General features: G+C 28.7%; 2 protein-coding genes across 2 annotated transcripts; one reads left to right on the top strand and one right to left on the bottom strand.

Moving 5' to 3' along the window:
• Window positions 1–157: 157 nt before the first annotated feature.
• On the top strand, window positions 158–9,216 carry LOC145752195 (vacuolar protein sorting-associated protein 18 homolog). The gene is made up of 21 exons (XM_082568428.1): window positions 158–415; window positions 796–918; window positions 1,087–1,231; window positions 1,488–1,679; window positions 2,049–2,197; window positions 2,753–2,858; window positions 3,056–3,199; window positions 3,454–3,607; window positions 3,780–3,864; window positions 4,144–4,245; window positions 4,646–4,816; window positions 5,246–5,398; window positions 5,514–5,618; window positions 5,842–5,961; window positions 6,142–6,234; window positions 6,354–6,481; window positions 6,892–7,057; window positions 7,434–7,580; window positions 7,963–8,153; window positions 8,226–8,403; window positions 8,617–9,216. Exons 1-21 carry the CDS (start codon window positions 269–271, stop codon window positions 8,803–8,805), a joined length of 2,988 nt encoding a protein of 995 aa, XP_082424554.1. The 5' UTR covers window positions 158–268; the 3' UTR covers window positions 8,806–9,216.
• A 149-nt stretch (window positions 9,217–9,365) lies between these two features.
• LOC145753001 (complex I intermediate-associated protein 30, mitochondrial-like) lies at window positions 9,366–11,437 on the bottom strand. Its single transcript, XM_082569379.1, has 4 exons — window positions 10,845–11,437; window positions 10,275–10,460; window positions 9,877–9,951; window positions 9,366–9,671 (listed from the first exon to the last, which is right to left on the bottom strand). The coding sequence occupies exons 1-4, from the start codon at window positions 11,406–11,408 to the stop codon at window positions 9,501–9,503; spliced, it is 996 nt and encodes a 331-aa protein (XP_082425505.1). The 5' UTR covers window positions 11,409–11,437; the 3' UTR covers window positions 9,366–9,500.
• Window positions 11,438–11,488: the final 51 nt, after the last annotated feature.

The following is an 11,488-nucleotide window of genomic DNA, read 5'->3' on the forward strand; positions in this document are numbered from 1 at the left end:
AACATATTTCAACTAATTTTTAATGTCTGGTTGAACAATTGCCATACTTAGGTTATAACGCCTTGTTAAATTCGGCCGTGCGAAAGTAATAGAGATCCAAGTTTTTAACATATTGTTCAATTTCATATTATATTTAGATGTCTGGATAAAACTCGCAGTGTTTATATTAAATAGTTTAAACAGTTAAATAAGTGTGAATGGTTACTAGCACCAAAATAAGGCCGCTTTGACAGTTTGAATGCGAAATTGTAAAGCATAAAGAATCATTATGACATCAATAATCGACCAATATGAAGCAAGCATGTCTCAGAGAACAATCAAAAGATCGACGAGCAATGCTTCAACCCCTGAACCAAAGACAAGTGGTTATATTAATTATTCTGAAGATGAAATACCGATCTTTAGTAAAAGCAAGGTAAAAAATGTGATTCCTAATCACTTTTTAATAACTTTAATAATATAAAATTGTGAGTTTCAGATTTGTCCTCAATGTAATTCAAGTCAGTTTTACGAATTAATTCTAAGGTTGTTTTAAAATCTTATGTAAAAGCAAACAGCACAATACCAAACATAAGTTATAACTTAATATCAAAAATGTTTAAAAGGATTACCAATATAAACACAATTTTCTAATACAAATTCACATACCTATTGGGTTAAAATTGTCAAAGGTTTCCCACTAGAAATCCTTTTTTTAGTTACAATCCTAATTTTTTTTTGTGCCATATAATTGATAGGAAATTATATTTTATATAAGTGCTTTAGTAAATCTTGATTTGCTTTTCTCTTATTTAGATCAAATTTAGGCCGCAAGAACCTATTACCCATCTTGCTATATGTAACAATATGTTGTGTATGGTTATGTCAGGAAAGCTGCTTCTTCGAATTAATCTTCTACATCCTGATGATGTTGATGAGGTATAAATAAAGTTTGTTTCATGGAAATCTAAAAACTTATATATACGTCATATAAGCACTCAAAGTTTTAAAAAAATTTTGCTATAAATCTTTTTTGTTACCTCCTACCTAATGTAATTTTTAATTTAGATGTCAGTTTATAATTTTAATTTTGCCATTAATGTTCAGGTTGAAATAGTTCATGGAAATAACAGAGTTTACAAAATTTATTTCGACCCAACTGGTCAATATTTATTACTAGCTCTCAACTCAGAGGAAACTTTATTTCTTTCAACTAACTCAAGGAAACCCAAGTCTCTTAACAAATTTAAAGGTCAGTCGAAATACTTCTAAAACAACAGTTTTTCAAGCTTTGATAATGATTTAAATATAAGTCATGAGTAACAATAAAAAATATAATTATTCCAAAATTAAAACATATACTGCTTTAAAACATGTAATGCTTTGATTTAAATATATAGTATATAAGTCTAAAGTTAAATTCAAACACTATAGCATTGGCATGTTTAAATCGATAAATATTTAATGTTAGGAATATTAAAAATTGTTGTTTAATTATCTGCTTTTAGGCCATAAGGTTGAGAGTCTTGCCTGGTGTAGAACAGCAAGTGGTAACACCACAGGACAAATATTAGTTGGAACGAATTGGGGGTTGATTATGGAATGTTGTATTGAGGCAGGGGAGGAAACGAGGTTTTTTGCTGGAAGTGTTGACCAATATTTAAAACAAGTTTTTAACTTGAGCAAGGGAGAAGGAAAAGGTAGAAGTTTTATTTTTAATTGTCAAATTTTGATTTCAATATATATGATTTTTTGCCATAGTTATTTTTTTATTTTAAATATACTTTAAATGGTATATGCCCATATTACTAAAAACTTTTTTCATTTAAATGGACATTACTGGGAAACTTAAATTTATAACATTTTACTAGAGCTTAGCTTAAAAGTTTTTAAAAATTGAAGGGCATTTTCAAGAGAGGGGTTAGGATAATAAAGGGGTTAATAGAAAATGTCCACTGGCTGTTAAAATGTCATTTTTGGGCGAAAGTTCACTTGAAAAAAAAAGGTTTTTGGCCATCTTACAGTAAGTCATTTTAAAATTATATTTAAATAAAGAGTTTTATGTTAAGGTTCTCCTGTAATTGGTTTGGAATATTTTTGTACTGGAACAAGATCAGATGGAAAACATGAATATTGTGTTTTTGCGATAACTTCCAACAGACTTTTCCAATTTAGTGGAACTCTTATTCCTAACAGCGGAGATATACCCCTGTTCCAGGTAGATATATATTGTGAATTTTATAAGCTATAGGCCTATCTATATAAAATAAATCTTAGTGTATGCTATATATCTACAGGTATATCCAATATAGCCCTGCAAAATAAAAAATTACTGTTTGTGGTGTGCATTAAAAGTAACATCAGTTACTCTGACCCGGTCTAGAGTTGCCTGTGACAGTTTGGGATATTATAGATTATAAGTGCCCGGTAATTATGCTGCTGATCAAGTGCTGGCTCAGCAGGAGTTCACACCGTTTATAGCGCCTTACTCAAGGGCACTACAGCATAAGAGCAGAGATTAAACCCACAACCTCATGTTTGGTGTAGCAAGTGTTCTTACCACTACACCATGCTGCCGGTTTTTTACCATATTTTCAAGTTGTAACCATATTACAACAATTAAAATATAGCTTGTGGGATGGGCTTTTGACAAGTTATAATATTCGACTATTTGAATTATATATTAATTGGGTTAGTTATATTAGATATAAATATATCTAATGAGGCTTCATTTTTTAGCAATGTTATTACAGTGTTAACATTAATATTTCAGAGTGTGTTTGCTCCATATGAAAGATCACCACCAAGATATATAGACCTACCTGGTTCTATTGATAACAGTCAACTTTATTTACATTATGATCTCAAGTCGTCAGTAGGTATGTAATATAAATAAAATCAAAGTAATTATTAGTATAAGATGATTTAAATTTGTATATATAGCCTACAAAACATTGTTAAACGCAATACTTAAAATTTAGTTTATCATCTTTTCAAATTTCCCCTATCTTAAGACCAATGTTTTATACAATATAGCCTTTCTTTTACTATTTTAAGGCTAACTTGTATATTTTAGCTCAAATTCCCACCATGTTTGCATGGTTGGCTTCACCAGGTGTTTATGTGGGTGATATAAAAGTCCCCACCCATAAACCTGGAACCCCGTTCCATCAAAGAACTTTGATCAGTGATGCTAAACTTATTTCATGTCCTGATACAGGTATGTTCAAGTGTTAACCACTGTTAATTAAATATGTATTTGCCCTTTACATGTATAGGCCTATACAAAAGCCCTTTTTAGTTGATTTATATTAGATTTGGACCAGTTTAGTTTTAATCATTTGTTTTCCTTGAAAATCAGTCATTTTTACTTAGTTTTATGTAGTATTAAAAAACCTGTAAAAAGTTATTTTATACATTCTTTATTGATTAGCAAATATAAAAATATTTTTAATTTGTAAATTTCAATTTCAGCTGAGGATGGTATTAATCCATTTTCAGAAGGAGAAAACAAAATATTGAGCCTAGTTTTAACAGAGTTCCATCTTCTGCTTTTGTATCCTAATCGCTTGAAAGTGATTTGTTTACTGAATGAACAACTTATATTTGAAGATGTTTATACATCAAGGTAATTTAAATCTTGTTTCTAAATTGTCAATAATTAAATGTGGAAGTTTCTAACATTGGATCATCAGATATACTTATACAAAGACAAAGATTAGTGTTTTATTGTCCTTGTGAATTATTTAGGATTATTTCGGTCGATTTATTCATATAATAATTAAAGTTTAACATTTCAGATATGGGGATCTTCTTGGTTTAATTAAAGATCCAACCCAGAACACTTTGTGGACATTCACACAAAAAGCTGTGTTTAAATACAAGGTAAACTTCACCCTAACATAATATCTCTCAATCTATAACTAACACAGCTTAGTGAATAACACATATATATATGCGTATATCCATTTTAAAAGCCTTTAATATAAAAACATTGCAAGTTGTGGCGCGCAAGTAAATTATCATGGAAAAATATATATAATTAGATTGAAGTTTTTATAGAGGGCAAAAAATGATATAATTTGTTTTACATAAGGGCTAGTTGTCCTAGTATGTTAAGCAAGTTGTTATTTAAAAATTGAAATATTTTAAACTTGTTTTTAGGTTGTTAAAGAATCTAGAGATGTTTGGCAAATGTATTTGGACATGGAAAAGTTTGATCTAGCAAGAGAATATTGCAGAGACAATCCTGCTAATTTAGACAAGGTAGAAGATTTATATTATCAATAATATTATAATACCTGGGTATACTAACACATTGAAATCTTATCTGGGTTTGGCCACCATGCCTTTTTTACCTTTTGTAAACACCTAAAACATGTTTTAATTCACATTGTTTATCTTTCTATTACTTTTATTGATGCGCAAAACGAACATTTTAAAATTAATTTTTAAGTTGGTTACACTAACATTTTGATAAAATGTAATTTTTTATGTCATGATATTATTATATATTGTAGTCTACTATATCATGTCTTAAAAGTTAGAATACAAAACATATTATGGAATTTTAACACAGAAAATTAAAATATTAGTTTTACAAAAAAAATTTAGACCTCGAAAATAAATTTAAACCACAAAAAATTAAAGTTTAATTTTCACCAAGGTTATAACCAGACAAGCTGAGCATGCGTTTGAGCATGGCAAGTATCAGGAAAGTGCTTTATATTATGCCATCACTCAAAACTCTTTTGAGGAAATTTCGTTGAAGTTTTTGCGAGCTAATAAGGAGATTGCATTAAGGGCTTTTCTGCAAAAGAAATTGGCAACTTTAAAGGTAAGATGCAAGTAATAAACAATGATTTGTACTAGAATGTAATGGGTAAAATATGGAATTCTACTTAGTTACATCTAAAAATATAAAAAGAATTTTTTAGAAAATCTTGCAAATATTTATACATTTCAACGCATCTGAAGAACTTAAGTTTAATTACAAATTTAATATCCAAAAAAATTTGAAAATTTGTTTAAATTTACATTTTTATATCACTTTTTACTTTTTTATATTCCTAACTATTCAGTCTTTTATTTCTAAAATTGCCCGCTAAATTTACAGCATAGTCATCAAAAAGCGAATAATATGACATTGGTGCAGCTCAAATAGCGAATAGTATGACATTGGTATGCTTAAAACCTTTCAGCTTGTAATCCATAACCTGGTGTACCACACTACTTGACCTAGAATAATTAAAATTAACTTTTGCAGCCTGATGAGAAAACCCAGATGATAATGTTAACCACCTGGTTGGTGGAATTATATTTGAATCAGTTGGGAAAATTGAAGGAAAATAAACTGGGATTGGGGGATGATGAAACTTCAGGAAAATGCAGGGAAAGTTTAAGGAAACTGTTTGCACAAGTAAGCAAGAAACTTTAAATATTTCCTGAAGATCCAAAATTTAAAAAACAACAATAATAAAATATTCTAATGTTATATATCTAAGGTTGAATAAAGTTATTTTATTTTTTTCTAGAACCGCTTGAAGGAATGTTTTCAAGAGAATAGAAATACTATTTACAATCTTCTAATAAGTCATGGAGATATTGAAGATTATGTCTTCTTTGCTGTCATTATGCAGGTGCTGTTTATTAAACTTACATTACTACATTCTAATATTACAATGTATTATTGTACATGGTATTTTAAGGTTTCTTAATGTGTTAAAATATTAGATTTTTAATAAAACACAATTTTTTCAAGCAAATTTTTTTTCAAAAACACAATGTTTTTAAGTTTTATGTATATTTACTTATGTAGCATTGTTAACAAAAAATTAAATTGATTTTGTTTTATTTAAATAGGATTACGAAAGAGTAGTAAACCATCACTTACAAAACGAGAAGTATTCGGAAGCTTTGGATGCTTTAAGAAAACAAACCAACATTCAACTTTATTATAAGTTCTGCCCAATATTAATGCAGGTAAAATAGAAATTTTATTAAAAAAGCAACTAACAATTAAAGTTTATACTGTTTAAAAAATCGATTATCTTTCGCAATTTAAAGAAGGCGTAATTCATCTTAAAATTTTTTGTAAGAAACCAATTATAAATAAACCTATTTATTTAACTTACACATAATTATGAAATTGTTTTATTTCAGCATATTCCTAAAGAGACGATAGATACTCTCATCCATTTGGAATCAAGAATTAAACCTTTAAATCTTATCCCAGCTTTAATTAATTGTACTCAGGTATTAAGATTATTTTATTAAATTTTCATGTTATTAACATTTATTTAAAACTTAAACAATTATAGTTTTACTAACCATTACTTTCTAAAACTACAAAAATTGATTTTTGTACTTCACAGAACCATCAAAGAGATCAATGTATTCGATATTTAGAGTTTTGTACAACAACGTTAAACTGTAAAGATCCAGCAATTCATAATTATTTGTTGTCCTTGTATGTTAAACACAAACCTGATGCTGTTAGTAGGTTAGTTAACTCATCTTATGTTGTTTATAGTGTATAGGATTTTTTTAACTAATGTTTGTTTTATTATTCAAGATGTTTATGATATAGTAAGTTACATATTTTGTACTTCATCACCCGTAGTTAAAGATTTTATATTATAAAAGTAATTTAAAGTTTTTGTTATTATCTTACTAGTCGATAGCCCACCCTATGATCAGGGTTTTAATTGTTGTAAAATGGTTGCAACTGCCAACTAATATTTGCCTTTGATAATTTTCACACACCATAAATGGCAATTTTATTAATTTTGTAGTGTTATAAATTGGGCATGCATGCATACATACATATTGGTCACTAATATCTATTATATATAATTCAGATATAATATTAAATAGTTACAATATATAATTTACAATTAAATATTTCTTCAGATATCTTAAAGAGCAGGGTGAAGACCCAACGCAAGTTTGTTATGATGTTAAATATGCGTTGAGGTTGTGTCTGGGTGGTGAAGGAGGCAAGGTTTTGCACAAAGCTTGTGTCAGTATTTACACAGTCATGGGCTTGTATGAAGAAGCTGTTGCTATGGCTTTAAATGTAAGTTTTTATTATAATGTATGATGTAGTTTTTTTTTAAACTAGTTGATTGCCTCACCTGCAGACTACATTTAATCCTTGTTATATATTCACAAGAAATATTTGTTCATGGCAACTAGTCTTTGCACCACAAAAAGTGTTTTGCATAGGTCTATAAATTTGACTTATATAGAAAAATTGTTCACTAAGTTCTATCGGATATTGAATAAAATTACTTTTTTTAATTTTTTATTTCAATTTTAAAGCAGTTAACTTAGTTTTAAGTAACAATTTATTTATGCAATATAATTTTTTAATCTTTTTCCCTTTTCTTTTCTTGCTCTTTTTTTACCCTTTTCTTACCCCAAACTGCATTTTTTTGTGAATAACCCCTCAGGTTGATGTGGAGGAGGCAAAGAGGATCGCAAATAGAAGAGAATTGGAGGAAGAAGATGAGGAATTGAAGAGGAAATTGTGGCTGAAAATCGCGAAGTTCATCGTTCAAAATAACAGAGATATTGGGAAAGCGATGAGATTCTTACAGGTTTATACACTTTTTAATTATTGAACAATTTCCTAATAAATTAACTATTTTATTTTTATTATACTAGTCAATCCCCTGCCCTGTTTGCCACAGGCATTTACCTACGCACCACAACGGCATTTTTTTTATTTTTTGGGCCTATAAAATGAACATACATTTATGTGTCATCCACCAAGTTCTGTTATATATAGATTAACATGCTAAACTGATACCCTTTCTGTCCAAATTTATAAAAAGTAAAGCTTTTTTAAATTTTGTAAAATCTAAGTTCTTTAAGAAAACCAATATATTTATACAAATTTTTTTCTAAATCAGAGCCTTTAGTCAGTTATTTTTAAATCTAAATTTACTAATTTTTCTGAAATATTATATTTTAATAAAGGAATCGGGAGATTTGCTTAAAATTGAGGACATTCTTCCGTTCTTCCCCGATTTTGTAATGATCAACCACTTTAAAGATGCTTTATGTGAATCATTGGCAGAGTATAACAAGGAAATAGATCAACTTAAGGAGGATATGAACGATGCAACCAACAGTGCTCATTCAATAAGAGAAAACATTCAAGATACAAGGTTTTATTAACCAATATACCACATTACTGTACTAATGTTGTTGAAATTTAAGTAAAAAATTCTTTTTTATAGAAATCGCCACCAAGTGATCGGAGGAACTGAACGTTGCATGACTTGCAATCGTCAACTTCTTACTCGGGCTTTCTACTTGTTTCCATGCCAACATGGTTTTCATAACGACTGTCTGTGGCATGAAGTTCGACCTTTCTTAATCGATTCTAAACGAACGTTGGCAGATCGAATACAAAATGTAAAAGTTATAACTAAGAAGCTGTTAATGTTTTTATTCTAATTTAATTAGTGTTTACTTTGCTTGTGTTAAAAACATAGTGAATTGTCTCAACATACACTGAGAATTTAAAGTTCTATTTACATTTAATCACCCAATTAAAAGGTAAGAAGTTTTCTAAATTAAATTTTTAGTTATATTCTGAACCCCTCAACTAATACTTGTATTCAACAGGATTTAAAGAACTTCAACTTATCCGATGAATCTAAAACTTTGCTGCAAAAGAGGAAGGAACGCCAGAGTTTGATTTTAAAGTTGGATGAGACTATCGCAAGTGAATGTATTTTATGCGGAGAGGTTGCAATAAGATCGGTGGATATTCCCTTTACTGATGATTCTAATGATGCTGAGAGTTGGTCTTAAATATCTACTTCAAAAAAGTTCAATGAATACTTGAAGAAATTGTGATTGATTCATTTTAAACTGATTATTGTTGAAATATGTGATTATTAATCTTAGTAAGCTTTATTAATTATTACTTAAAATTATGCAGTATCCCTAGTACTTGTAATTCGAGTTAAAATATTGCGTATATGATAAGTTGGGGTTTTATTTATAACTCAAATATAGAAGGTTATACAGTTCACATTGGTTGTTTAATTTTTATATATTATAAGCCTTACATTATACTTTATTCTTATTACACTCTATCATTTATTCACTTGTATTAACCAATTCATCATCCTTATGATTATTTACTTAATTTTAAATTTCATTTGTTGCAGTTTACTAATATGTATTGTAACAAATGAGTGATATTAAAATGTTTTATATTTGTGCAATAAAATGCTTTATTTAAATTTATAAAAATCGCATTACAATAAAGAAAAATATAATTTCGATTTTTTTTAAATAAAGTTACTCAAAAAACAAGTTTGTTTCTTGATAAAACCCTTAAAAAATTTACAAAATGCAATTCTTTACACAAAAAAATCGACTGAGCTTTGGGACCAAGTATAAATGAATAATATTAGTTTTATCGGACAAAAAAAATTGTTTTTTCTTTTTCATTTCGCACAAAATGAAAAGTTCTTAGCACAAAAAAGTCGGAACAATAACTAACGAGAACTTGGTGGTGCAGAGTTCGAGTTGATCGGGGCCCAAGGGTCATAATTGCTGTTCCACCCCTCAAAACCAAATCTAGGATCTCTAGAAAGGGCCACATAATCAACCTCAAGTTGAAATGGACCCTCAATTCCGTCGTGAATTAAAAAGCGAAAGTTACACATCTAAAAGTTTAAAAATGTTTTGTAAAGCTAAATTTCTTCCTATATATCCTTATCATTGGTGTGCAATAACTTTACAACCTTAACATAGAGTAACATTTGTTACCCCAACCTAATTTTAGGTGCCATTCTCAGTTTTAAATAGTTAATTTTCTATAAGGAAAAATAAAGTAACATGGTGATAAAAAAACAAGCTTATTGATCTTACTTTGCTTTTCACAAGGTTTGGTTGGCGTAGTAAAGCAGCATTTTCTCTTGATGCAATCAACTTAGCGAGCGGTATCTAAACACAATTTTACTTTCTGACATAAATTAGTATTCAGTTTAAGGTTTAATCCAAATAAATTATTTTTGGTTGGTAAAAATAACAATTGCCCACTGTTATTTTATGTTCTAATGCACTTTTAATATTAAAATATGTTAAATTTAATCCAGTATTAGTAACACTAACCAATGGGCAGCCCTACAGGCTGCATTTTAATTGTCATGAAATAGTTGCAACTAATATTCGTACCACAAACGACAGTTTTATTTTAAAGGCCTTTAAATTAAACCTATACATATCATCCACTAAGCTTAACTATTTTGTAAATGTCTTCTACTTACAGATATTTCTTGCCATAGTGGGCCACCGTTGGTGTAAATAGGTACCCCATACATTACTCTAATAAAGTCAACATCTCCACTATCACATAAAGTTTGGAACATATATTTCCTTCCATCCCCTCTTAATCTTATTTTGATGCAATTAAAATGCTCAAAGTCCATGTAATCTTCTCTGTCCATTACAACCTTAAGAATTTTTTTAGGTTTAAATTGTTTAAAGTCTTTAAATCATTTGAACTTGCTTTTTAAACAATTAAGGAATGTATAGTACTAGAGTGAAGACCAAAAAGTGAAAGAGTTTTGTCGAGGACTGTTATGTTAATGTACAACACTAAGTAATTCAGGTTTTTAACAAACATTTTAAGTATTTAGTTTAATAAAAATCATGACTTTATTGTTATTTTGCAATGTCAAAAATTTGTTTTCAAGATGTTTTTTTTACATTTAAAAATTGTTTAACCTTAAAAGTATTCACATAAATTTTAAAGCTAAATTATATCAAATCAGACCAAAATTTAGAAAGTATAATTGTAATATTGGTTTTATATACACAATTTCTTTTTTACTTACAACAAAGGGCTTTGTTTCTACATAAGCAAACCCATGATAAGGTGGTAAGTCTTGTAAAGGATCTGTCGAAGGTTTTCTATCACTAGGAGGCTTCTCACTAATATTCCCTCTAAACGTTGCCGTCATTTCATTCCTACCATGCACAAACTCTGCCCAACTATGTCCCTTTACATCTTCATCAGTTTGTACATACCAGTAATCTAAATCTTCTTTGGTACGAAAATAATAATAAACGTGATCATTTTTTTGTAATCTTCCCCAACTGGCATGCTCCCTAGCTGGTGAAAATTTATTTTTGATATGTTTTAGGAAGTGCTTCCATGCTGTTTTTTTCTTTTTCCAGTCAATTTCTTGTGGGTTAAAAAGTCGATAATATTCTTCGTCTTCTCTTACTTTTACACTTTTTTCATCCTTCTTGTTTTGTGATGGCATAATTGACATTGTTTTGGCATTGTTGTTTAACAATTTATTAATTGTTGGTGTAAATATTAAGTTTGGTTTTGTGAAATTCTGTAAAGTTTTTAAATCCAAATTTCTTCTTATAAAATGAGAAAACTTTAACATTATTTAAGTTTATAAACTAACACCTATTACCACAAACTCTGTAAAAAAAAGATTATGATTATTCTATTATAGTCAAAATT

Source organism: Corella eumyota, chromosome 5, assembly GCF_963082875.1.
Source record: "Corella eumyota chromosome 5, kaCorEumy4.1, whole genome shotgun sequence".
Taxonomy (NCBI): Eukaryota; Metazoa; Chordata; class Ascidiacea; order Phlebobranchia; family Corellidae; genus Corella; species Corella eumyota.